Below are 27,376 nucleotides of genomic sequence, written 5' to 3'. Positions count from 1 at the left end.
AGGTATGTTTAGTGTTTGATAGGTATATCCAGTGATTGGCAGGTATGTCCAGTGATTGGCAGGTATGTCCAGTGATTGGCAGGTATGTTTAGTGATTGACAGGTATGTTCAGTAATTGGCAGGTTTGTTCTGTGATTGACAGGAACAGTGTGCTCAATGATTGGCAGGTTTGTTCAGTGATTGACAGGTAGAGTATGTTCAATGATTGGCAGGTTTGTTCAGTGATATGCAGGTTTTTTCAGCAATTGGCAGGTATGTTAAGTGATTGGCAGGTATATTAAGTGATTGACAGGTGCAGCATGTTCAATGATTGGCAGGTATGTTGAGTGCATTCTGTGCTTAATGAAGTTTTATGCAGGTTATCTTTTTTAGAGATCTGATGCTAGAGCTGGTAACCTATGCAGAGCGTGTGCCCAAGAGAAGAAATGGGAACATGTGGAAAAATAATAATGTTATAAGGTATAGAACATTTTGCTCTCAATTTTAAAGGAACTTAGCATAATAATCAACTACTTGGCATGGATTTCTTTTCATCATTTTTACCAGGTAGTTCTGTAAAATATGTTTTTGTATTGTTTATGATATCAGATAGAGATATTGCAGTTTGCTTTTAGCCTGTGTTGACAGCTGAATTTTACCCAGGAAAAGTTTGCCTGTGAAACAGCGACCGTTTTCTTGTTCTGATCTACTTGAAAATAAGTAGTTGATTCTGATTGGACAAATAAAATGTGCCCTCAAATTGGCCATAGAGGGACAGAGGCACATTTCCGTGGTAACATTTGGCTGTCAATGCAGGCTAGTTTGCTTTCTGGAACAGTTTATTTTCTAAATGATATTGTTTGTGATCTTTGCTAGATGTCTTCCAGCTCCATTGAATGAGTTAGCAAATGTTAAGTCGTGGAGAGTGCTCTACAGGTAAGGGTAAATTGTCATTATGGCATCAGGAGCGTCATGTTATGTTTATTCTCATGGGCTCATTAGTAGGGGCTATCATCTGTACTGTATTATTGTCACAGCGTTTTAATGGAGCAGGCTATGTTAAGATGTGTGCACATGAACACACCAATCAGCTACACTTACCATTGGTCATGCATGCAAGTGATGTGTAGCTACATAGGTAATTTGATATTTATTCATCACCTGTGTTAGTTTTGTCTTTTTTTGTTTACCAAAAGAATCATAGTCATAGGTAGAGGTTGTTTTATAAGTTCATAATAAAGAGAACTGAAGGAAAGCTAAAGTACCCAGAAAGAACATAGCATTTTGTTCAAGTCTGCATGCACAAGATGAGCTCAACCACGACTTCAGCACAAAGGTTGTACTAGATTGGTTAATCTGTGCATATAAAAATAGCCTGGTCCACAAAAACGCTGTGACACCTATATAGTTACCAGAATGAAAGTTGATTGCCCCCGTACTTATGAGCCCCTGTCATCTTATGATTAAAGGTGTGTTTTCCCCTATCATTCTGGAATGGGAATGGTTGGTAGAGAATGTTCAGAATGGCATTCGAGTCATTCTGCTACAGGTTCGCTTTTTCTACAGGGTGGATCAAAAGTTTGTGCACTTTTTTAAGTTAAAAAAAAACAAGTCTTACAAAACAGCAGCATGAAAAGTGTTGCATATGATGAAAATAATTTATTGTAGTCTGTGAATACGAAAAATCAATAACCAGAGTGACCGCCTTTGTTCTTTAATACATTTTTTTATGCGCTTGGGTACGAAGTGAAAACGTAGTTATAATGTATCTACTGATACATTTCGCCAAGAACGGAGGAACCTCTTTAGTTATTTTATCGTCGTCGGCGATGGATCACTGTGACTTGACTTGTGAGGAGGAAAGGAGAGGAAGACTGGGCCGAATTTTATCCAGAATTGCAGCCGTAGGCTGAATTGCTCTGGATTTACATTACACTGGGTCTCATACGGACTGTTGTATAAGGCCCACTGTGCTGCCGCGCAGTTTACATGGATGAGAGAGGGTTAAGCCCCGTGCAAACTGCGCCAGCACCTCCCAGCATTTCTGGCAATTTTTTGCTTGATTCACTGTAGGACAAAGGAAATGTCAATTAATGGAAAATGGACTTTCTGACATTTCCTTTGTCTTGTGGTGTCTTCTGGCAGGTGCTGGCACAGTTTGCACAGGGCTTTAGTGTGTTACTGCCCCTTTTGGTTATGCTGTCAAATACAGGCAATGGAGATGGACTCTGCCTTCTTCAGCGGTTCTTTAACGTCCCACAATAACAGGTTGGTTAGCTAGGTTTTTGTGAGACGGGACCGCCATTTAACGTAGTCATCCGGGCCACGTGGGATACACAGTACCCAATGTAGAGAGCCTGGTTTTTAACACCTCTGAAAAAATACCAAGTTGACCTGACCTGGGTTTGAGCCCGGGTCCTCTTGCTTGAGAAGCGAAGCCCTTGCCACTCTCCTATTTTGTATTTCTCCAAAATACCCTAAACACTTTCTATCGGTTCATGGTGAGGTTAATTTGCTGGTCTTTTGTCCCTTTCTATGGAATTTTGGCAAGTTTTTTTTGGCAACATGTGATTTGATAAGTAACTTTTAGCTTTGTGAACAGGAGTTCCGTTTTGTATGAATGTTATGTTACGATTCGCACTGAACACTGTTCTTTTAGTAGCTGATCTTGGGCATTGGAATTCCTCGAATCTCCTCGCTTGTATATTGCTTTGATAATTGTATTTTGGACAACTTTTGTCAGAACTGCTGGGCTCACCAACCTGGCTTTGTCAGCAAAATCGTATCTAAATGATCAGGCTGATGACCTCAAAATTGCTGCCTGGGCTCTAGAATATGCCGCTTTTCTTCCATTTAAGTTTTCTGACGCTCCTGATGCTTGTGAAAACTTAGCAAATAGAACTCGCTTTTCAAATCAACAACAAAAAAATGGCACGAAATGTGCATTTTGGACTACGCATGCGCTCAACAACGGGAAAACGGGAAAAAGTTGAATTCTCAGATCTTATGACTTCTTTAGGAATATTAACCAATGTTTGTTACTTTTTTAAACTGGAAAAAAGGCTTGTGGTCAAAATTAACGCATTTTAAAAAAGTGCACGAACTTTTGATCCACCCTGTATTCTAATCATTCTCATTCCGGAATCACGATTTAAAAAAAAAACGCACCCAAAGTCTTCCCATTCAACAGGTCTATAAGCATGGTTTGGGGCACTGGGGGCATATGCGAAGCTTTTATTTTTTTGTAAAGATAATGGGGTACCCCCGATATTCATGATTACACCAACAATTTTTGTTAAGGATGATAATCAAATAGTTGTTGTTTTTTTTCCTCAAATTTTAGCAAGCATGATGTCAAAGCATGTATTTCAAAGATTCAAGCTGTATCATATTCAGAAAAACTGGTACGAGGCAGCCCATATTATCATTAGAACCTTTTTATTGTAACACAAAGTTGTCTCTGATGCGTCTACATATAACCTCCTCCCCAGGCGTCTCTAGTGTTGAAAACAGAACAACAACAACAACAACAACACTGGGATAGACAGAGCTTTTTTATCCGAATTGGTATCCCACCTCTTCTTCCCCGCTCTTCCGCCACAGGAAGCCCGGTCATGTTTTTCCCTTGTTTGTCTCCCCTTTTCTTGGGCTTTAGAGATGCCTGTGGATGAGGCTGGTCCACAGAAACGTGGAAAACAGAAACACCCAATGCAACAATATTATTTTTCTTGCACATGTGTAAACATGAATAATGCAAAAGCCAAGAAAGGGTGCAAAACGCAATGATAAAACAAAATACCGCGGCATAGTATTTTTAAAATACTGTGTGTATACTACAGTATATTTTACTCAGAAATGCTTAGTGTTTTGTAATATCCAGAGCTCGTATACTGTACAACAAATGAGACCCTTGTTGTATATGGACCGCCGTATACCAGGGGTCAGTTAGTCTTTGTAATCTAGTATTTCATTGTTGCTGGAATAAGTAACAATTCCTTTTTGCCATAGGATCTGTGCGGTATACTGCAGCTATCAGCCCATAGCTCCGGGTTTTGTCTTGGAAGCAGTAACTGGATGTTAGAGTCAGAATATGAAAAGGTAAACACTTAATGGGCCACAAAAGAGTAAATTGACAAAGTAAGTACGTGACAAAGTACAGAAAGCAGACAAACCAATGCGTATTATGAAAACATACATACCTCTAGTGAGCACTAAAAACAGATCGGTTTGACAGACGTTTCAAGTTAACCACAGTAAATTGCACTGATGAAGAAATGTCTGTGAAGTAGATCTGTTTTTAGTGCTCGATACACCCAGATGGGCAGGTAACCAAAGCTCTGGGCATCATTTCTTTCTGTTTCTCATTTTCATTTTGAGTATGAAATCAAAATTTGTTTGGGTTAGCCACTCCATTTAGGATTGAGAACAAATCCAACAACCAGCATTGGCCTTGGCGGAACAGGCCCACAGCCAGGATTTTAAGTTGGGAGGAGGAAGGGGTGTGGTGGTCTGGTTTATCCATTTTGTGGATCATTTTCTTTTAGTTAGCTCGTCCTAGCTTGCAGTTCAACTCAATTTTCCTTCATTTGAGTGGACCTTCCAGTCAAGTGTGTGCCGGTGTGACCCTATATGGGCATTCGTATATCAGGATAAGGATGTTAAAAGTCAAATCAGAATGCTTGGATTAGGATGCTGGACATATAGCTCAGATATACCAAGATTTACACGAATATGCTCGAAGATCCAGGGTACTTTGCGGGCGCTCCTAAAGGTCACTCTCGCGAAAGAGCCGCTGGAAAAGTTTCCCGTAAGACTAGTTCTGGGGGCTTGACCCATCGGAAGCCAATTAAAAACTGATAGCCGATAAAATCAAAATTATTCTGACGTAATTAAATACAGTTTCTTTCTTCGAGATACTGTACCAAAATGGAACGTCAGAAATATGTATCTTTTCGGCCAGTGCACACCAAAACGTTGTCTTGTTCTTGATAAGTTTGAACTTTTTCGGGATTACGCTGTCGTAGACAAAATGTGGGAAACTTAGCCTTTGTTTTACCTTATTTTCATGCAGCAGCCCGATGCTCCAGCAGGTGAATTTTCACTTGTAAGTTTACTCAAACTCAAGAAAGAATTCAACTCAATATAGATATGATCTCCAATCGCTTGGAGCTTCTTCGCTTGCAGTTGGACCATCGACTTCAGCCGGCAAACAACCACAACGACAGGGTTCTCGGGAACATTCGAGTCGCCAATTTTGCGGGCTTCTTTGAAAAAAAAAAGTGGCATGATTTGGAATACCAGGCTTTTACCAAAGCATGTCTTTAGCTGAGCAAAAACATTGCTCTTTCCCACTTAACACGACTTTATAACAAGCAATTGTTCTAGCTTCAGAGTTTCTCTTATCCTACAAAACAAAGTAACTTGATCCACCAAACAGGCAAAGCATTTGTTAGCGACGCGAGCGGATTTATAAATAAACACTTCTGTGCTGTAATTGGGCCTTTTTTTCAGCAGCTCCGAGCGTTTTGGAACTCAAAATTGTTATAAACATTTCAAGCGGCTTTTTCGCGAGATCATTTTTTAGTACATACAGTACCAGTGAGAAAGCCCAGGAGCTTTAAATCAAACAGTACAGAAGCTTGACCCCGCTGATATTTGCAAACAAGGGCTTCCTCTGTCACCTTGATGTCTCCTAAAACGTGAATTCACAACTGGGCTACATAGGATACTGGACCTTATACAGGGCAATCAGAATGCTAGAATCCTTGGACTGATTATTATATGAAAAGTGATGTCTGCACTATATAACTCGAGTTATTGGAGGGACTTCTGTGTCACTTGATCGTTGGAGAGTCGTATAGTCAGATAGATCATCCGTAAACTTTTTGTGGTCTTTCTTTGCTTTAGCAACACAGCAATCTTTAGATCATATATATACTTCCAGTGTTCAACTTCCGGTTAAAGCTTAGTACTATAAATGGGCTATGTCATCGACCCGTCTTGCATGTTGGTTAAGCGTGCGCATGCGCCCTCGTCACTGACGTCAATTGGTCTTCTACGTATGCTTCTACGTGTCCATGCATAAAACCACATGCATAAAACACATTATTTGAAGTAGCGTGTTCAGTTATTGCCGGTATCTTATTTTGTTTCCGGAAAGAATATGCCGAAATTTGACATGCTAGCAAAAACTTTTCAAACGGTACGATACCAATAGTATTTTTAAATGTCATTTTAGTTTCAAGTGGATTCAGCAATGCCACGTTAGCCTAGCAGTGCAGACACTCGACTCCGACTGCAGTGACCCGAATTCGTTTCCCACTGTTGTTATTATTTATTTTTATAATAATAATAATTAATTATACTGTTCTTGGTGTGTCATGACATCGAAAAGAAAAAAAGGTATAAGGACATTTTTATGTACTCTCAGCATCTTGGATGTGTTCATGCTTTGTTCAGTATCCTGTATAACTTTTATGTACACAAGAATAACTAAAAATAAAAATAACTACAAAAATAAATTTGCATTCACGAGTTGGCTCATAGAGCCTTTGATTATTTACAGATCAGCTACTTGTCACCGTCTTCATCCTTCACCACCCATCCACTCCCCCTCAACCAGACAGTACTGAAAAACAGTGATGTGCTCATCATTACGGGGGTGACAGAAGCACCAATAGACAACCCTGATGCGATGTTAGGAGAGTTCTGCACTCATCTCGGTAAAAAAATCATAAACTCTTAATCTTTTTCTCTTAAGCTCTGTGCAAGTGGCACCAAGATCACAGGTGAGACGCAGATCCAGCAATGCTGACACTTGTTAAACACCTTGTTGAGAGGTGATGTTGCTTGCCAACATTTTCCTTTTTCTCGTCAAGGCCTTTTTATTGTTATTTTACAGAGTACAGAAATATGTATTAAGAATTAACATACAAATAAAGAAAATGAATAATTATTAAGTGTTCCATGATAAAGGAAGCTCAAGAGAAACCACAGGGCTTATGCAAGTTAACCTTCCTCAACATGACACAATAAGCAAGCAAGCATACAGTAGTGGCACCAGAAATACTGGCTGTTATTGGCACCAGTAATACTGGCTGTTATTGGCACCAGAAATACTGGCTGATATTTGCACCAGTAATACTGGCTGTTATTGGCACCAGAAATACTGGCTGTTATTGGCACCAGAAATACTGGCTGATATTGGCACCAGTAATACTGGCTGATATTGGCACCAGAAATACTGGCTGATATTGGCACCAGAAATACTGGCTGATATTGGCACCAGTAATACTGGCTGTTATTGGCACCAGAAATACTGGCTGTTATTGGCACCAGAAATACTGGCTGATATTGGCACCAGTAATACTGGCTGATATTGGCACCAGAAATACTGGCTGATATTGGCACCAGAAATACTGGCTGATATTGGCACCAGTAATACTGGCTGTTATTGGCACCAGAAATACTGGCTGTTATTGGCACCAGTAATACTGGCTGTTATTGGCACCAGTAATACTGGCTGTTATTTGCACCAGAAATACTGGCTGTTATTGGCACCAGAAATACTGGCTGATATTTGCACCAGTAATACTGGCTGTTATTTGCACCAGTAATACTGGCTGTTATTGGCACCAGTAATACTGGCTGTTATTTGCACCAGAAATACTGGCTGTTATTGGCACCAGAAATACTGGCTGATATTTGCACCAGTAATACTGGCTGTTATTTGCACCAGTAATACTGGCTGTTATTGGCACCAGAAATACTGGCTGTTATTGGCACCAGTAATACTGGCTGTTATTGGCACCAGTAATACTGGCTGTTATTTGCACCAGAAATACTGGCTGTTATTGGCACCAGAAATACTGGCTGATATTTGCACCAGTAATACTGGCTGTTATTTGCACCAGTAATACTGGCTGTTATTTGCACCAGAAATACTGGCTGTTATTGGCACCAGAAATACTGGCTGATATTTGCACCAGTAATACTGGCTGTTATTTGCACCAGTAATACTGGCTGTTATTGGCACCAGTAATACTGGCTGTTATTTGCACCAGAAATACTGGCTGTTATTGGCACCAGAAATACTGGCTGATATTTGCACCAGTAATACTGGCTGTTATTTGCACCAGTAATACTGGCTGTTATTGGCACCAGAAATACTGGCTGTTATTGGCACCAGTAATACTGGCTGTTATTGGCACCAGTAATACTGGCTGTTATTTGCACCAGTAATACTGGCTGTTATTGGCACCAGAAATACTGGCTGATATTTGCACCAGAAATACTGGCTGTTATTGGCACCAGAAATACTGGCTGTTATTGGCACCAGTAATACTGGCTGTTATTGGCACCAGAAATACTGGCTGTTATTTGCACCAGTAATACTGGCTGATATTGGCACTTTGCAAGAGTTAAAAAAAGCCTATACATTGCATTGTATGAAATATCATTAATGATCACCCTTTTTGCAGCTAGCACCCTTCGAGCAGGTGGAAATGTTCTTGTTCCATGTTACCCATCAGTAAGTGATTAAAACAAATTTTAAGATGAACGTTTTCGTTGGATCCCAAAGGACAATTGATAATTTGTCCATGGGGTTACTGTATGTATGATCTGTTTGATTTTCTTTAAAGCGTGTTGAACAATCTGCTTGCATTTTTCTCGTACTGTATGTCCTATAATGCTGGGTGCTTTATTTAATCTGTTTTAATATTTATGATATGTATTTGCAGGGTGTTCTATATGATCTTTTTGAGTGCCTATACACATACTTGGATAATGCCAAGCTGGGAATGGTCCCAATATACTTCATCTCCCCAGTGGCTGACAGCTCTTTGGCCTACTCAAACATCTATGGTGAATGGTGAGTGGTAAATCTTCGCTGCTCAAACATCTGTAATGAATGTTGAGTTAATCTCATCAGCTCAAACAGCTGGTAACATCTATGGTGAATGGTTAGTGGTAAATCTTCGCTGCTCAAACATCTGTAATGAATGTTGAGTTAATCTCATCAGCTCAAACAGCTGGTAACATCTATGGTGAATAGTGAGTGGTAAATCTTCGCTGCTCAAACATCTGTAATGAATGTTGAGTTAATCTCATCAGCTCAAACAGCTGGTAACATCTATGGTGAATAGTGAGTGGTAAATCTTCGCTGCTCAAACATCTGTAATGAATGTTGAGTTAATCTCATCAGCTCAAACAGCTGGTAACATCTCTGGTGAATGGTGAGTGGTAAATCTTCGCTGCTCAAACATCTGTAATGAATGTTGAGTTAATCTCATCAGCTCAAACAGCTGGTAACATCTCTGGTGAATAGTGAGTGGTAAATCTTCGCTGCTCAAACATCTGTGATGAATGTTGAGTTAATCTCATCAGCTCAAACAGCTGGTAACATCTCTGGTGAATAGTGAGTGGTAAATCTTCGCTGCTCAAACATCTGTGATGAATGTTGAGTTAATCTCATCAGCTCAAACAGCTGGTAACATCTATGGTGAATAGTGAGTGGTAAAAGTTCACTAACCCAAGCATATGGTGGATACTGAGCAAATTACCCTCATTAACTCAAACATGGTAACATTTATGGTGAATGGTGATGGCTAACCCTCATCAAACATCTTGTGAATGGTTACCTTAACTAACTTAAACATCCATGGTAATTGGTGAGTTAACCCGCATTCCGTCAAACATCTATGGTGATTGATGAGTTAACCTTCATTTCGTCAAACATCTATCGTCATTGGTGAGTTAACCCACATTTCGTCAAACATCCATGGTATTGGTGAGTTAACCCACATTTCGTCAAACATCTATGGTAATTGGTGAGTTAACCCACATTTCGTCAAACATCTATCGTCATTGGTGAGTTAACCCACATTTCGTCAAACATCCATGGTATTGGTGAGTTAACCCGCATTTCGTCAAACATCCATGGCAATTGGTGAGTTATCCCACATTTCGTCAAACATCCATGGTAATTGGTGAGTTATCCCACATTTCGTCAAACATCCACGGTAATTGGTGAGTTAACCCTTATTTCGTCAAACATCTATGATGATTGTCAAACATTTATAGTCATTGGTGAGTTAACCCTCATTTCGTCTAGCATCTATGGTGATTGTCAAACATTTATAGTCATTGGTGAGTTAACCCTCATTTCGTCACACATCTATGGTAATTGATGAGTTAACCTCTATTTCGTCAAGCATCTATGGTGATTGGTGAATTAACCCTCATTTCGTCAAGCATCTATGGTGATTGTCAAACATAGTCATTGGTGAGTTAACCCTTATTTCGTCACATCGATGGTGCAAAGAGAGTGGCGAGGGATCCAACACCCATAACTCTTCCCCCTGATCTGCCCCTGTCTAAGGGCCTAAAAGTCTTCGAATTTTGACTTTGTCTTTTGTTTGGAAAATTTGGTTCAGTGGTGCTTTCTGTAAAGGGGTTTTCATTTCATAGAACTTTTTCTGTTGGTTAAACTATGTCTAGCCAACCATCAATTATTAATATATAATAAATGCTGGTTTTCAGGTTGTGTCAAAGCAAGCAAACAAAAGTATATCTTCCAGAGCCTCCATTTCCTCACGCAGAAGTAGGTTCTTGTTTGCTCTAAGAAACTCAATTTGTACCTGATGTACAATCCTTTGAACATCAACATGTTACAACATGGTGTAACATACTATCTATAAGTTTACTTAAATTACAACAACAAACAATGTTACTGTGAATTTGGTGAGTTGTACACAACATACTACAATGACGTAACTAAATTTAAAATCTGTGAGGTGACAAGTGTCATTTTTGAATTGAAGTAGCATTGTGAATATTACAGGCAAAATCATTGTTGTGCGACCTCCTAGAATCCAAGATTCCTTTTTCTGTAGGAAAAAGCCCGTAGCTGATTAAACCAAACAATCGATTTGATTGACTATGTGCTATTCACAAATGAAGAAAGGAACTTTGCATTCTGGAAGGTCGGCTATAAGATAATTATTGATGTATTATGTCTTTTCCATTAGTTACTGAAAGAAGCCAGGTTAAAAGTTTTCTCCAATCTTCATAGTAAGTATTGGGTGACTGAAACATATTTTATTTTGATTACTTAAAAGTAATTCAGATATTTTTTTTGCCTATTTCTGATAAAAGTCCAATCTTGTTGCAGATGGATTCAGTTCATCATTTAAAACCCCATGTGTTGTCTTCACTGGTCACCCTTCTCTAAGATATGGGGACGCTGTACACTTCATGGAAATCTGGGGCAAATCTGGCAACAACACTGTCATATTTACTGGTATGCTTTGATAAGCATTTTTTGGTCAACTCACAAAACAGTGCCTTAATCAGGCCTGTAGACTGGTCTTAGTGTGTAAGAGCTGTGTTAATCATATACTGTAGTCAATATTAACAGCAATTCCAAGTAGCTGTTACCAAGTTACGCTTGCCTTGACTAAGGACGTCAACATTTTGGGATCTTTTTGTAATAATCTTTAAAAACTTCAGCGAGGGGTAGTTCCAGCCATCCTCCAAGTCATCAAGTATCTATATAGTTTTATATTTATTATATTGTGGTGTCGAGGGGGAGAGTTGATTCTCTTACATTGTTTAACTCTTCATACTCATCCACTGAATTGTTTCTAACTTGCAGCAAATTTGTTATACTTTGTAGAACCAGACTTTCCATACCTTGAAGCCTTAGCTCCCTACCAGCCCCTGGCTATGAAGGTCAGTGAACGTTCTTTCCTTCAAGGATACATTCAATGTCAACAATTTAGAACAACCATAATCATGTCATAGCTACATTGTATTAATCGCACTGACACTGTGATTCAACCAAGATGAGCTTCTCATGATGCAACACAATTGTATGCTCCCCCACAATGCCACACAATTCCAAGTCAAACAAAGCATCCATTTCCATTGCCTAGTCCTAGCGAGTAATTTTTTTTACCAAATATCTTAAATTAAGTACCAGACTTTATTAGTAGATGGTTGTTTTAAAGTTTCCTTGCAAATAGGCAGTTATATAAAGTGATGGGTTGAACGTCATTCTTTAATTGCAGACCTGTTACTGCCCCATTGACCCCCGACTCAACTTTGCACAAGCGAACAAACTTTTGAAAGAGTTGCAGGTTGGTAGAGTCTTCCACTGAAGCTGGTAGAGCTTTACTTTTTATACATCTACCTCAACTCCCTCCGGGGGTGGACAGCCCTATCAAAGTCACATACACTTGTCTTTTTTCCTTGGAGTATAAAATGTACCCCTATCTCTCTACCTTACATACAAAAACTCTGTCTTACCCAAACGGATTGCCGAAACAGGACTCCTTAGAGACTAACAGTTTCAAAAATCAAGGATAAATGAATTGTTTTATCAACGACGCTTTTTGGATGAAAAAAAAAACTACATACCATATGCATTTCTCAGGGTAAGTTTGCCTATGGCCTTAAGTAAAGTAAAGCTCTCTCATAACTACGACCTTTAGGTAACTTGTTAGGGACCATTCATTATTTATGCCAGGGGGTGGGCTGGCAATATTTTCCATACAACCAAATAAGAAATCATGACCCTTGGAGGTGATACAGAAAATAAAGAAACCCCCTCCCCCCCCCATCCCCTGATCTCACTTATAAAAGCACAAATTTGACATTCTAATGTAAGCGAGAGAAATGGTGAAGGCTATGGGTCGCCGCCAAGCAGATTTCTGACGAGTGTTGAAAACAAAATGTGAAATGCAAAACTACTAGTCAATCAGAAGTGGAAGCTATTCAGCAACAAACCAGTGAAGCCCGAAGTAACTTTGCAGGCTTCTATCTAGTCATGACGTAAACACTTTGCCTTGAATAAGTTTGCAAACTGATTGGCTGAATAGCAAATACTTTGCTCTGACATTAGCTCTTGACCAATAGAAATGTTGATTGAAAGAAAGTCTGAAATTCGCTCCACTATAAATTGACTTGTGGCATGCATATTGGACATTTACACGGCAACCTTTTAAATCATTAACAGTATGTTTTATATAATATATATTATTGTGCTGGAGATTCGACCATGTTAAAACTAAAATGTGTTAACACGGAAAAAGCAGATGCCCCCAACATGTGTTTTAATATTTGTGATTCACATAGTAACCCCCCCCCCCCCCCCCCCCTAATTCTTGCCAGCCCACCCCATGGCATAAAAATGAATGGTACCTTATGTTACCCAACCCGGGTACGGATCATCTTCAGACCTTAACTCGTTCCATTGTACGTTCCAGCCTCGTCACCTCGTGATGCCGGAGTCATACTCTCGGCCTCCCGTCATCCACCCCCACCGTACAGATCTGACAATTGAAGACCCGGTACGCAAACTTGATGAGCATTTGTGACGAGTTTATGGGGAAGTATTCCCTCTGTCATGAGTACCTGTTATTACAGCAGTACATGAATCTTAAGCGGGCCTCAAGTAAAAAGAAATGGTTGAAAACCTTATTTATTACATACGCACTCTCTGTAAATAGTAATGATAACAAACTGTGATCTCGTCGCGTCGGTGGTTGTTATAGAATTGACGCTAAAGGGTTTTTATTTTGATGACATGGAACGTACACAGTTTTTCGGTAAAACCAGCTGTGTGCATATTCAGCTTATCCTGTCTTTTAGAGATTTCGCTACTGTTTGTGTGTATCCAGCTTTGTTTTGTCTTTTAGAGATGTAGATACTGTGTGTATTCAGCTTTGTTTTGTCTTTTAGAGATGTAGATACTGTGTGTATTCAGCTTTGTTCTGTCTTTTAGGGATGTAGCTTGACGACCTTTAACCATCTAGACGTGGCGGCACTCCCTATATCCAGAAGCTTTGAGAAAGTTGTCATCGCAAATGAGGTATGGTGTGGGTGGAATTCAGTAGCGACAGAAGTATTATAGTGGTATGAATAGAAAGACTACAGACAGGCATGGAAGAGTTTGGATAGAGAAACAACAGACAAGCTGTAGAAAAACTTAGTGGTCTCAGTAGGCGTTGTGGAATCTGATAAATAAATCAACACAAGGCTTAGATTGTTATTGATGAAATCATATGTTTTACGCCTCTGTGAAAACTAGTTTCGCCTGACGTTTCGAGTGTTAACCGGTCGGAGCTAAAGTTATTATAGATTTGGTTAAATGACGTCTATCATTGAAAATACAACGGTTTATTCGCTGGGAAACTTCAAAATAACAATGTACGAATGAAGTCTGATGTGACATTGAGGACACTTGACTGAAAATATCTTGTTTACCCGCTTGAATCATAGCCAATGGAAATTGGTGCCTTGTGTGACTCGCATTGAGCGGGAGCATAAAATAGCGGCGTAATTGGCCTTCTTGAAATTATGTAATTATTTTAAACTAGTGGGTACCCGTGAAACATTCACGTTTATAATTCATAAAAAGACATAAGAGCCACTAAAAAACGGTTACATCATAATCATATAGTTAATTTATACCTCTGTGTTTTCAATATATCAAGTTTCATGATAAATTATTAGAAATTTTATATGCTACCAAGAGAGCATAAGATAAGAGGGGGACACTTTGGTATTACCCGCTCGCCATGTCTATTCCGAATCCGGCTATTTTTAGTAACCACCACCCCACAACTGCGCGTGAGCATATTTTTACTCAACCTACCCCAGCGCTTTGGCATTTACATCTTGTTGTTTGCCGCTATTTTGTGACATGAAACCGATAAAAAAAAAACACCCTATTTGCACAAATACCATCGAAAATGTCATTCTAGCATCAAGAATACGGGCTGTTGCAGTTTATTAAGGGGATGTAGTACTTCGAGGATTGCAAGATTTCCAAAACGAGACTTCATTCAAAATCAAGAGCGGAAAACCTCGTGCTTCAATCACCGTTTTTGCTCTAACTTGCTGCTTCTTCGTGGTTTCTCAACGTTCATTATCTTCCTAATGGTCAAACGAAATCTGTAAGTTAGACATTATATTATGCTGTCTTGATGCTACGCTATAAAAAAAAAACTACGCCCAAAATATTTCCCTCACTTTTCTTTACCATATTGGAGGCCCTGTGTTCAGAGTGTTTGGCGGGAAATTCATGCGAGTTCGCCGTCTACATTCAAGTCAAATACAATCAAAGTTTTTCCAACACGTTTGTATGGGCATTGAAAAGCACAAATCCTTGCTTCCTGCCCGGTCTTGGTGGTATTTTTGGTGGTGGGTTCCATACTTTTTTCTGTGAAATGTGATACGAATAAGGTATGTGGCTTTATGTATGATCGGCTGAGCTTGAGAAATGGGGAAAATACGTGTCTGCACTCTTGCAACCGCGTTCCGTCATCCACGTGAGCATCACGTGCCTGTCACGTATTCATTACGTGCTTATCACGTGTCAACAACGCGAGACCCTCATAGCAACATCAGGGAGACTAATTGTTTTGTCGAAATTCCCAGCCTGTCAATAAATAAACGATTCGTTAGATATTTGAAATCATTTTAATGGTTTAGCTTTTCATGTTACAGTATGGTGCGGTCTTATGTGCACTTGCAGTGCGTTGCCGGGCAGTGACCCAAGCCGCACATACTCTGACACCAAGCATCCATGCCTGGCTGCGTGTTATAGGGCGGCACAGCGACGCAGCCTCCGGTGGGGGGGTTGGTGGGGACCACTGGTGCGTCGGTGGCGGGCTTGTTGGTCACGGGTGCATTAGTAGGTGGCAGGGGGCCGTTAGTCGGGGGCACGGGGGGTACGTACCCGCCCAGGTACTCCTTCACAGCGTTAATCAGAGGGTACGGGCCCTTGCCGCAGAACTGACCCTTGAAGTCGTCAAGGGGGATGGCCCAGAACATCGCCCCCGCCATGCCCTTCGCCTTGATCACCCTCTCTACCTTGAGACTCAGGCTGTACTCGTCGTCGTACCCCACCCACAAGTCTCCCACATGCCCATATGGCGCCTTGACGGCACTGCTCTCCGTGCTAGTCACCTGGAGGTTCATCTTGCAGATCTCGTAGTACGCCAAGAAGCCCGGCTCTCTCGTGTACTGGCCCCTGGTCGGGTTACCATTCGCTGGCGCCTTCAGTCCGTGCCTGGTTTGGTCAGCAAGCTTGAAGGCGCGACCGTAGGTCCCCAGTCCGAGTGCGATCTTGCTGGCCGGTGCCCCTTTGTCTATCCAGTACTGAGCGGCGAAGCTAACTGTTAACTCTTCGCCTGGCGGTCCCTCCAAGGCTGTGTGGTGGCCAGTTTCCGGCTCCCACATCCCGCGTAGGTCGTACGCCATCAAGTTAATTAAGTCTAGGATTTGGCCGATCTTATCGACCTCATAAGCCTTGTCAATGGTTGCTTTGCCGGCAGCCACTGCAGCCGTGAGGAGAAGTCGGGGTCTGGGAAGTCAAGGAAATCAGATGAGAAATCCGAGCGAGGCCTGGGTAGTCAAGAAAATTAAATGAGAAATCTAGGCGAGGCTAGGTTAGGCATTTGAATTAAATGAGCAAACCGAGCGAGGCTTTGGTAGACAAGGTAATCAAATGAGAAAACCGAGCAAAACAAAACATACAAGGCCAAAGGGAAAGTGTCTGCCTTTTATGCTAAACATTGCTGGTGTGTTTTTTAAAAGAGCCCTGGTTGTTAGTTATCTTGTCCTTTGTGAGTGGCAGATTTAGTTTCTAAGGTCATTCAGCGAGGGTAAATCGCCGATAGAGGCATTATTTCCGAACTAAATCAAACCTGTTCGTCTGCGCAGCCTCGAGCTTGAACGCGTCCAGAAGCTCCTGGCAGAGGATGGTGAATCGTTGCTTGTCCCCGGGATCTGAACCCACCCTGTTGCCTGGGTATTCCCAATCGAGATCAAAACCGTCGAAGTTCCACTGCCTCAGCATTGCGATCGAGGAGTCGATGAACACTTTCCTGCTTGCTGCCGTCCTTACCATCCTGGAGAAAGGGCTTTTGTAATTCTCGTGATTCCAGCCGCCTGCATATGGTAAACAGAGTATCAAACAAAGAGCTTTTTTTTTATAGGGACGTTTTTTTCCCCTCAATTAAAACCGGCACCCTCTCCACCCCCTTCAAAACAAGGTCTCGATGAAAAAGCTCTCGTGATGAATCGAGCAAGGCTGCACAATCAATATTAGCAGATACTGGCGCCATTTACGGAGGGCGGGGTTTCTACATGCCACGAGTGCGCGACTCAGAACAAATATCTAAGATACTAGTTATCACTTATTGACTGACCTACTGTGAGGTACGAACACAGGTAGCCCAAGCTCTTTATTTGTCCCTAATGATATTTACGGTAAACATAGGGCGAAAAATAAAAAACAACTTGTTGAAAAGACGTGTTTAGTCTAGTGTTGTGTTTATGTTTACTTTTTACGTGTTCTCTGGCCGTATTAAGCGCCTTTTTCAAGATTCAAGATTCACGATTTGAACCCTTATCAGAACTTGTTGTTTCTTATTTTTCACTAATTTTGTTGCGACATGGTACGACTACGCGATTCAAACCAAACAGCTAGGACCCCAGTTATCACTTGTTTACTGACCTACGGCATGGTACGACTACGCGATTCAAAACAAATATCTAAGACACTGACCTACGGCGAGTAGCGTCTTGAGTCCAGGGTTCTTGAGCTTGAGATCGTTAAACTCCTTGTAGAGCTTATCGTCGTTCCACTCGAACATCGCCAGCGTGTTGTCGGCAGCGATCTTAGAGAACGAGTAGACAAGATGCGTGCAAAGCTCTGGAGGGATATCCCGCGGGAAGAACTTTCCTGCGCCGGGTCGGTACTGGGACCAGTTCGTGTGATAACACACACGCACATAGTTGCTAGCCGCGGCGAAGGACGCGAAGCCCAGCAAAAGGAGAGTCAGTAACTGCATGGTTTTATTGGACCTTGAAGCTGCGATGTTTTCGATGCGTTGGCCAGTTTGTTTTATACGCACTGGTGTTTGCACAGCTTGGTGATGTCCCGGGGGACATCTTTGGTCAGGCTCCCGGAAGAGGGGGGGGGGGGGGGGAGATATTAGCATGACAAAGAATCCGACATATTTGGGTGGATTGGACATGTTCTCATGCATGGGATTGCTTAAGGGTGTGAAATACGTTGGTATATTTTTACAAGACGCCTTTTTTTTAGAACGGAGACTTTTCTATAAATCCACCACACGTCATGCTTAAAACGGGGTACCCCCTGGAGCTTGTTGCAGCCGGTTGACATCTAGTTGTGGCTGAGAAACAGTGTGACATGTTTACCGTTACCCCACCTGGGTAAAGCTAAAATGTTCGTCGTGCTCAGATGTGCCATCTGCTTCTCCAGCTATTTCTATACATGTAAGCGCTTGACGGCCTTGTGATTGCTTTGCTACGGGGCGCGTCGTTTGTGGCCGAACACTTTTATTTCATTGTCGAAAACTTGTGAGTGTAATCAACATTGTAGCACCCCCTCATCCACAATTGATTTAGGTTCAAATAATAATCACGGGATGTAGTGACGTGGTAGTAGAGTGTTAATCGTGTATGAAATATCCTTCTACAACAGTAAAAGATATATTTACCTATCAATTTTGCCCTCACTTTTGAAATATTTCCTTTCTTTTTGTTTTTAAAACAGGTTTTATTTTGCTAAATATCTTCCCCATTCTTATCTAGAGTAAACCTTGCGATGCATGTCATTAACTGGAAGGGAACCGTGTAGCGCGCAACATTTTGACTTCAATTGTACTTTACTTTCCCTGCTTTTTAACCTCTTCTGTAATGATACACATGGAAGTCATATGAACCATGTGGGTGACCTCCGACACCCAAGTTATGTTCTAGCGGTAGAACCTAGCAGTAAGGACTCCCTTTGTGGCATATCTCGATTTTCAGCTCTTTCTTTTATCCACATTTTGTCTATGTACAGTCCGCTGTGCTTAAAATCCGCGTAATAAAGACATAGTGCTTACTAAGAATTTATTTATTTATAAAATATTGTACTTTATTTCCATGCCCCATAATACATGTGTATATGGCTTAGATCTATCTGTCAAGCACCTGTTTTTTTATTGGATTTTATACAGAATTGGTTCTTATTTGTGGTGTGCTTGAATTGAAAATTCTAGCCTAAAACGTTCTTATAACTAAGTGACAGAGGGAAAAAATGGCATGAAATTTTCCAATTCTCAATATATAAGCTCAAGATTCCGCAAACAAGGAGTTCCTCTGACCAAAAGCTTAATTCCAAATTTTAAAGAAATGTAGAAGATATGAAATTTAGATTTTAGCGAGCAAAGTTGGCTTAATTTCTGATCAGAACAAGGAGAATTCATACTTTGAACATTTGAAAATCGCACTTCAAGCCTCATATCTCGAAGACGAATCCATTAGAAAAAAATACATTTTTTATATGTTGGTTTACTTAACATAAGAAACGTCTATGCAAAAAATCACGCTTACCGAAGTTAACCAGACCTTATTTTGGGAAAACTTGCAATTTTTTTGCTCTGTCTAACTAAGTGCATGTACGTGGGGGTTACTGTGTGTGTCACCGCTGTTATGTGTAACTGTCTCCATGTTGTATTTTCAGCTGTAACTGTCTCCATGTTGTATTTAACAGCTGTAACTGTCTCCATGTTGTATTTAACAGCTGTAACTGTCTCCATGTTGTATTTTCCAGCTGAGCAGCTGTCTGCACCCTCAGCACGTCCGACCTGGAGTTGCTGTTGCCACGCTAACGGGTACCTTGGTAACCAAAGACAACAAGTACACCTTACAGCCTTTGGAGTTCTTAGTGGAGCCGAAGGCTGGAAGCGAGGGGTGAGATTTAATTAGAGGACTAATTTCTGGCCATTGGTGGGGTTAATCTTTAGCTCTTCAAAAGTAAAATTTAGTTGTTACTTACTCTCAGTCAGCTATTATCGTAGCAAGGCATTTTAAGGAAGAGTATTAGCGATTCTCCATATACGAATACATTATTGGCCTGTGTGTGTGTGTGTGTGTTTTTATTGGGGGGGGGGGGGGGGGGGAGGAGGGTAAGTTTGTAGCGCCCACAATCCCCTACTTATGGTTATGCTGGGGACCGTCAAATTGGAAAACTGATAGAGGCTTCTTGCTGGTTATTGTCGCACGAGGTGACAAATATTCTTGAACTGATATGATCACGTTATCGTTTTCTCTAAATTGTCCATTCGCCCTGTGCTTTTCTCCAGTGGTGACTCATCGACCAACAAGGGGCAGCTGTCGAGGCATCTCTGGGGTACTGTGCAGCTAGACGATTTTGTACGATCGCTGAAGAAGGTACCGGACGATATCACGTGACTTTTCTCTGAGTTAATAATGTGTTTCCACGGCACCTTATTTTCACTTATAGTTATAGGTATATATTTTAGGGAAAACCAGCTAACGACTCAATCACTAATATGATAAGATAATGCATTGAACATTGTGATACATGCCTAATTTGCCATTTTTTTTGTTATTTGAGTTATCTTACAATCTACTTCTGGATGTATTGCTGCAAGCATTTCCTAACTTTCCTTGTCGGTCGCCACTGGAAGATTTTGCGTGCTGTATCCATTTCGCTTCTTGTCTTTTTGCAGCGAGGTATAACGGATGTGAACGTTGAATCCAGCGGCGGCGAACATACCATTCATTTGGTTAGTACAAGCCTGCATTGATTCACCGCGATGTTCTGGTCATTCTTACTAGCTTCTTATCACGTGTTCATCAACTACTTTCACGTGTCCACAAACCTTTTTACACGTGGTTTTCAACCTATTACCATAAATAAACCTTAGACCTCGTTCCCACCTATACGTTTTCGTTTAAAAAAGGCAAAATTTTTCGTTACGGATACGGCAAGCTTCCACAAATATAGCGAAAACAATGACTGAAAACGGAACAACTTGAAAACGCTCTCAAGAGTGGATCAATTTGAAAATGATCCCCTTTCGGTGCCGTGTGGATGGTGCCGTGTGGATGGGCGAAAACGGAGCTTTTAGAAAACAAAAATGTGATTCACTTTGCGCGTGCGATTTAAACACCATCTCTACAGCTTGTTCTTTTTGTATTGCATCTACGTTTCCTTGAGGATGGACAGTTTCAAAATGAAAGCTCTTGGTGTCGACACGGATTTTTTTTAAAGGATACGTGGGGATGGTATCTTATTATGCATGCTCACTGGTCTTATTTCACGTGCTTATCACTGTCTTGCCACGTGATCAGCAATCTCGTCTCACGTGAACACTTATCTAGTTTCATGTCCTTGTCGACCTTGTACACGCGCTCAAATACCTATTAATGACCAATATCCGATCGCGTTTCTTTTGCAGCCAAATGACGACGCAATGATCCTTCTGGATCGCGGAAGCACACACATTATCACCCATGGCAACGAGGAGCTCCGAATACGTATACGAGATGCGCTTTTAGAATGCGTGCCTCAGTTCTGAAGACACAGGTCAACCATCTGAAATGTGCGCTTCAGTTCTAAAAACATAGGACACCCATCTTAAAGATGTGCCTCAACCTTTAAGACACCGGACATCCACCTGAAATGAGTGCGGAGTTTTGAAGACATAGGGCACCCATCTAAAAAATGTTCCACCTTCTGAGGACACAGGACACCCATCTAAAAGATGTGCCTCCTTGTGAGGACACAGGACACCCATCTAAAAGATGTGCCTCCCTCTGAAAACACAGGACACCCATCTAAAAGATGTGCCTCCCTCTGAAAACATAGGACACCCATCTAAAAGATGTACCTCCCTCTAAAACACAGGACACCCATCTAAAAGATGTTCCTCTCTCTGAAAACGTAGGACACCTATCTAAAAGATGTGCCTCAATCCAAAAGACAGAGGACATTCACTTGAAATGAGTGCTTCAGATTTGAAGTCACAGGACACCCATCTAAAAGATGTCCCTCATTCCAGAAGATAAAGGACAACCATCTAAAATAAGTCCTTCAGTTTTGAAGACATATAAGACACCCATTCTAACATGTGCCTTATTTTGGAAGACACAAGAGACCCATCTTAGATACACGCCTTAGTTCTGCCATTTGGCAATTGCCATTCGCCCTTTGCGCTGACAACCTCCATAAAAATATAGTGTATGATATGTGTCGTATGACCTTTTCTGAAATGTAAGTCGAAATACATGATCCAACGTGACACACTCTTCGAACCTCCTGAGTTAGACCAGCAAACGGCGATTTGAAGCATCGGCTCCAAATACTTTACAATCGTGCATCAGGTATGGTTAGACATACTTGAAAAAAAAAAAAAAACGGTGCTCATTGCAGTTTATTGTTAAATGGGTTTATTGAAAGTAGATGAAACAGAACCAAGGTTAAACATTTTTTTTACTAAAGACAATATGAGACAGGATGAATTCAACATGAATTAGAACCAATGTAGGTTAAACACATTTTACCAAAGATACTATAAGAACAAAGAAAGTGTTAAGAAGAGACGGGAAAGGAAGTCAAAAGGTGAAACCTCTTTGCCCAACAAAGTACACAAAGTGTCTTGTCTCCCAATCATCCGACCACTCAAGTATACTCTGCTTGCCGTGGTCCCATCTAATAGACCTTCCCTCTCCCTCACTCCCCTTCTTATAATTGTCCATGGTGAATGGCAAGAGCTGCGTCTAGTGTGCGGCTCATGGGCGGGTGTGTTCAAAGGTGAAGCAGAGACCTAAAACGTGACTTGAACCGCCCCCAGCTGCTACTTTTAAGTCTGAAAAAAAAAGCAATTGTTTGTCGTGATCATGTACGGGCAGTAGCGCGCAAGACACACGCAAAAATGGGGCAAGGCTATATTTAGCTTTTACCAAAACTAGTTGCTTCTTAAAACGAATCTTCAAGAGTTCCTTTTAATCGGGTAGATCGAATAGTTGCATGTGCAGTTACTAAAGATAGGTGCTCTCGCAGAATAGGGGACTTGAGCTAAGAGATCACCTGACTGTTTGGGTGGCAAACTAGCGCGCTCTCAGGCTTTTAGCGGCAAAGTAACAGCACCAAAAAGCAACTTATTCAGCTCTTACAAAAAAGCCAGAATTCGTTGTTTTTAGGAAGGGTTTTGCTTCATTTGAAGATTTTATTTGTTCAACGTTCTCTGGTGTGACGGGCGCATTTCTGTGATTATTTTGTTTTGAATTTGCCACCCAGAAAGGTCACGTGATCTCTTAGCGTAAGTCCCCTTTTCCACGAAGTTTTTCGTAAATTAGTTTAACTCTAGTCACATGTTTAACAGGCGCGCTCTCAATTTCACCTCCTCATCTCCCCGCCTACCTTATGTCCTGAGCCTATCCCACAATCCCCTGCGTACCTCCTGAGCCTATCCCACAATCCCCTGCGAACCTTCTGAGCCTATCCCACAATCTCCCGCGTTTCTCCTAAGCCTCCTATCCCACAGTTCCCCACCTTATTGCACCATTTCCTGCGTGCCTCCCTTCCCACATTCCCCTGCGGGCGTCAATCCCCAGCCGGGTTTATAATGCGCATTTCGTAATATTACCTTTCAATCTGTTTTCGCATCCTATCCTAAAAAAAAAAAAAAAAAAAAAAAGTAAAAATGATATCTATAAAAAGCTGGTAAGAAGAATTGTGAAGCGGTAGCGCAGAATCCCCCTCCCTCATGTTGTTGCAGATTGGTATAAATATGAAGGATGCGACAGCGATGCAAATTCCAGGAGTCATTATCGTTGTATTTATGGCCATACACTTCCCTGGATGGTAAATCTGAGTGTTCCGCCTCTTGATCTGAGTGTTACTGTAGGGATGGACTTTCCATCTTTAACTTACAATTTTCACATCTTTGTCCTCTAAGAGCCTAAAAAAGATTAATCAACAGATAGAAAATAGCAGACGTAAAAGCCAAGGGCACGACAGAATCATGTTGCACCCGCCTTGGCTTGAGACCTCTTTTTTTATAATATTCACCGAAAGAGCATCAGCAAAACAGGTGGCTGGCCTGCATGTGACATTCATACAAGGCGAGGAATCTCGCCGTAAAAAAGTTACAGAAGAGTTTGAGTCTCAACACATCAATTTGCTTGGTTACTTGTGCCAAAACCTACAAAAATCTGCCGTAATACACACTTATTTCACAAAAGGTTGGCACGTGCAAATGGCGAATGGTATGGCTTATGGGTACTAATTATTCGTAAAATAAAAGGTGTTGAATATAGTAAAGCAATGTCAGAGCAAAGCATTGGCGACCTTTAATGGATAAATGTTTTAATTTATCCATATTCTTCGAGACGCATGGTTACTTTCGGTCGTAGAAGTGCCATTTGCCAATCGCCATTTGCCATTTGCACTGACAACCTTTATTGAAATAGGTGTATGACCTTAACGGTATTCATGCTACTAGGTGTAGGCACGTGCACAAGGGGGGGGGGGGGGGGGGGGGTTGCACGAACCTTCCCCATGACCAAAAAGTGGGTCATTTCAGGAATCTTCAAATGCTATGATTTTTCCATATGATACCTATGACTGCGCACCCCCCCTCCCTCCTCCTCGTCCAAACCATATCAATATTTGGGTGACCTTAAAACTCGCTCGGCCAATCTCTTGGAGGCCTGGGTCTAAGGGCTTTTCAAGGCTTGTGTGATAAAGATTTGACCAAGCGATAAAGTTTTTTTTTTGACACATTTTTGCCTCGAGTCTCAAATTGACAGGAATCAGCATTTTTCACCATGTTTCTTGGAGATCAGGGAGCGGGAAAACTTTAGCTCTTCGAAATATGGGCATCTATGCCCATATAAGGCAATGCATACGAAGGACACTATCCATGGGGAATATGTTTGATATGTTGCGAACGCGCCTGAGGAGTGATTTCCAGCTCGTTTCTGTGAGCCCGCAGTACGTGCACGCTTCGAATGCGGTCTGCAAATAGAGCCTTTCTTATGCTACAACACTTACTTTTTCTGAGCAGTGACTAGACGTAAAAGCTCTCTCTGAAAATAGAAGAAACAAAAAACTAATCGGGCAGCCTGATCACCGATGCAGTGTCTTTCAGAGCCGCTTTTAGTTTCAGGTGAGCTGCTGCGCCAACTACATTTGCTGATAACTTGCGGTTTTGCCGGTATTTCGTGGGAACGTCGTCGTGATTGGCTTTTTAAAAAAATCCTTCAAAATCCTAACGCATACCCTGTGTACGGTTTCGTGGGCATGGTGTGCCCACTTTGTTCCCCTTTTTACTTGCCTTTCCTTCTGCACTCAGGATTGCCTGAGAACAGTTGTTTTTCTGTAATTAATGTGTATTTTCCATGGTTTTTTGCCATTTGCAAACGTTTTTTTTAATGTATAAGTGGCGAAAGGAGGACGAAACAGATAAATGGCGGGATAAGTAAGCTAACAGACTCACCAGTTCTTTGCCTTGTTCCTGGATGAGCTTTTCTTTCGTGTGAAGATGGTACTCAAGTAACTGGAACATCACGTTAGAAAACACCTTTATCTACGACGGACGGCAAACGGAAGCTCAACTTTTTCATTCTTGCAAAGTCTAGCAAAGTGATGCGTCTATTGCATTCTCGTAAATGAAGACTCGGCTTCTATTAAATGCAGTATATATCTGGACTTTTAATGAGCTGCCCTTGAGTTTGACCCCTTTGCTTTAATTAAGGAAAAAGTTGGTGACTTGTAATTCAGAAGATTTCTGTAATAATTTTGGAGTGCAAAAAGCATGTGCTTACCCTGTGCTCGTGTTCTTCGTCGTGTAGACGTTTCTCTTTATCCCGCAGAACCCTAAAGATGAGATAAATGAGAATAGCAGAGAAATAGAAAAACAAATACCAGGCAATCCGCAATAAATCAAGCATCAATATGTCGTTATTTCTAATATTCAAGTCAAACAAACAATAGACTTACTTTAGATAGTTCTCTATAGCGGCCTGAAAAGAAGGCAAATAAACACATGCATAGGTCTTATGTATAAATGCTTATGCATGCAAATGAGCTAAGTCTATTGTTTTAATTTTCATTTGCATTTGACCAAGGCTACGACATTTCACAAACAACTACTTCATTACCATGGGTCATCATTTTTTCATCATTATTGACAAACATCAACATTATCATCATCATCAACAGCACCATCAACCGCTGCGTCACCACCAGTCATCGTCGATCCTATCTTAGAAACTTGTAACCGTCACATGACGACCGTAGGTGTGCGGCATACACCACAGTAGCGGATCTAGGGAGAAGGTTTAGGCTGCTAGAGAGCCAGGAAGCCATATGTAACGAAAGAAATTACCCCCTCCCCCCTTTGTCACTGAGCCACCCCCCCCCCCCTAGATCCGCCCATGCACCATGACCATAAGCAGAAGAAGTACTAATGCCCAGTTCACACCATGACATTATCAACTCACACCATGGCATGAGAAACAGAGAAGCAAAAGAAAACAAACAATTTCCCAGTTTCTTCTGTATTTGCTTCAACAAGATCGTCATTACTATCGTCATCATCATCATTATCCAACACTCCTTATTACCTGGCTCCTTTTCAGCTCGCGTTCAAGGTATCGAACTCTGCCCCAACCCTTTCCCTTCTGAATCTGAATAACACAATGATATCGAGGGTCAATTCCAAATCTGACTGAGTGGGAAATCACGGATTTACACTCACCGGTACATCTTGTTCGCGATTCTCAGGATTTTTAACACGATCTTTACTCTCTGCATCTACATCACCTACACCTGATCAAGCAAGACTTGTCAACCAAACTTTAACGTGTAATTTTCATTGATTAGATTGACGCGAAACACACAGATTGACCGAAGCACAAAACGAAGAGGGAGAAAATATAATAGACGAGATACCGAGTTTGGACCGTTTTTTTAGAAAACAGGTAACCCACAAAAAAATACAGCTATCTCTACATTTGATTGGATAATTTAAAAGAGCATTCATCCCGACAGTCGAGATACTAATCTGACGTGTGACGGCAACCTAAAAAAGTTCTCTTGCGATCATTTTTCTTGGTAATTGATTGAGTCTTAGATGCACCCCCAGCAAATACAAGGAATAACTGGAATCCCCTATTCTTCCCAATAAAAAAATCCACGGCTTCGGCTCCGGCTAGCCTTGTTCGTACACAATAACGCGTTTTATAGGGTTTCCTGTGGTTGGGTTTCCTGTGGATTATAAGAGTTGTGACGTCACAGGAAACCATCTCCCCAAACTGTAGGTGAGCTCGTCCCAGCCCCCAGGCTACCTCACGGTTTATCTCTGAGCACAGGAAACCCTGTAAGAACGCCTGGGACTAGGCTGGCGCTCACGTACATCGGTGATCGAAGTGCAGGACCCAGATTTACGAGAAACCGGGTTTTTTTTTTTAGGCAAGCAAAACTCGTGAAATACTAGTGAAAACTAATGACCATGCAACTCAGGCCTCTCTAACACGATCCGTTTACATTGGCCAT

At 41.3% G+C, this 27,376-nt stretch overlaps 3 protein-coding genes across 3 annotated transcripts in view; 1 reads left to right on the top strand and 2 right to left on the bottom strand.

Annotated features, from left to right (window-relative positions):
- Nucleotides 1–22,461, top strand: part of LOC5510608 (integrator complex subunit 9 homolog) — a 25,421-nt gene extending 2,960 nt beyond the window's left edge. Inside the window, exons 7-24 of the mRNA XM_001631027.3 lie at nucleotides 373–459; nucleotides 856–915; nucleotides 3,323–3,383; nucleotides 3,988–4,077; nucleotides 6,545–6,701; nucleotides 8,460–8,509; nucleotides 8,721–8,851; nucleotides 10,522–10,582; nucleotides 11,010–11,052; nucleotides 11,153–11,281; nucleotides 11,657–11,712; nucleotides 12,051–12,119; nucleotides 13,248–13,331; nucleotides 13,766–13,852; nucleotides 19,619–19,758; nucleotides 20,151–20,238; nucleotides 20,541–20,597; nucleotides 21,273–22,461. Coding sequence (XP_001631077.2) covers nucleotides 373–459; nucleotides 856–915; nucleotides 3,323–3,383; nucleotides 3,988–4,077; nucleotides 6,545–6,701; nucleotides 8,460–8,509; nucleotides 8,721–8,851; nucleotides 10,522–10,582; nucleotides 11,010–11,052; nucleotides 11,153–11,281; nucleotides 11,657–11,712; nucleotides 12,051–12,119; nucleotides 13,248–13,331; nucleotides 13,766–13,852; nucleotides 19,619–19,758; nucleotides 20,151–20,238; nucleotides 20,541–20,597; nucleotides 21,273–21,392 — 1,570 coding nt within the window. The 3' untranslated portion in view covers nucleotides 21,393–22,461. The remainder of the gene's footprint in view (nucleotides 1–372; nucleotides 460–855; nucleotides 916–3,322; nucleotides 3,384–3,987; nucleotides 4,078–6,544; nucleotides 6,702–8,459; nucleotides 8,510–8,720; nucleotides 8,852–10,521; nucleotides 10,583–11,009; nucleotides 11,053–11,152; nucleotides 11,282–11,656; nucleotides 11,713–12,050; nucleotides 12,120–13,247; nucleotides 13,332–13,765; nucleotides 13,853–19,618; nucleotides 19,759–20,150; nucleotides 20,239–20,540; nucleotides 20,598–21,272) is intronic.
- On the bottom strand, nucleotides 15,447–17,881 carry LOC116617248 (chitotriosidase-1). Its single transcript, XM_032379771.2, has 3 exons — nucleotides 17,558–17,881; nucleotides 16,695–16,938; nucleotides 15,447–16,351 (listed from the first exon to the last, which is right to left on the bottom strand). Exons 1-3 carry the CDS (start codon nucleotides 17,841–17,843, stop codon nucleotides 15,505–15,507), a joined length of 1,377 nt encoding a protein of 458 aa, XP_032235662.2. The 5' UTR covers nucleotides 17,844–17,881; the 3' UTR covers nucleotides 15,447–15,504.
- LOC116617256 lies at nucleotides 22,289–27,376 on the bottom strand. Its single transcript, XM_048733555.1, has 10 exons — nucleotides 27,355–27,376; nucleotides 26,580–26,650; nucleotides 26,446–26,508; nucleotides 25,820–25,842; nucleotides 25,645–25,696; nucleotides 25,317–25,376; nucleotides 24,872–24,906; nucleotides 23,750–23,777; nucleotides 23,463–23,488; nucleotides 22,289–22,682 (listed from the first exon to the last, which is right to left on the bottom strand). The coding sequence occupies exons 1-10, from the start codon at nucleotides 27,374–27,376 to the stop codon at nucleotides 22,622–22,624; spliced, it is 441 nt and encodes a 146-aa protein (XP_048589512.1). The 3' UTR covers nucleotides 22,289–22,621.

Source organism: Nematostella vectensis, chromosome 10, assembly GCF_932526225.1.
Source record: "Nematostella vectensis chromosome 10, jaNemVect1.1, whole genome shotgun sequence".
NCBI classification, from domain to species: Eukaryota; Metazoa; Cnidaria; class Anthozoa; order Actiniaria; family Edwardsiidae; genus Nematostella; species Nematostella vectensis.
This window is presented reverse-complemented; position numbering and strand designations above follow the sequence as displayed.

What these genes read in the sequence shown, in the direction of transcription:
- LOC116617248 (XM_032379771.2), bottom strand. Translation starts at nt 17,843, where the DNA reads ATGCAGTTACTGACTCTCCTTTTGCTGGGCTTCGCGTCCTTCGCCGCG. An exon ending in CAAGACGCTACTCGCCGTAG is followed by an intron (nt 16,939 to 17,557) that starts GTCAGTGTCTTA and finishes TACCATATGCAG; the next exon opens with GCGGCTGGAATCACGAGAAT. An exon ending in GAGGCTGCGCAGACGAACAG is followed by an intron (nt 16,352 to 16,694) that starts GTTTGATTTAGT and finishes TTGACTTCCCAG; the next exon opens with ACCCCGACTTCTCCTCACGG.
- LOC116617256 (XM_048733555.1), bottom strand. Translation starts at nt 27,376, where the DNA reads ATGGCCAATGTAAACGGATCGT. An exon ending in GGCCAATGTAAACGGATCGT is followed by an intron (nt 26,651 to 27,354) that starts GTTAGAGAGGCC and finishes TTGCTTGATCAG; the next exon opens with GTGTAGGTGATGTAGATGCA. An exon ending in AGGAACAAGGCAAAGAACTG is followed by an intron (nt 24,907 to 25,316) that starts GTGAGTCTGTTA and finishes TTCTATTTTCAG; the next exon opens with AGAGAGCTTTTACGTCTAGT.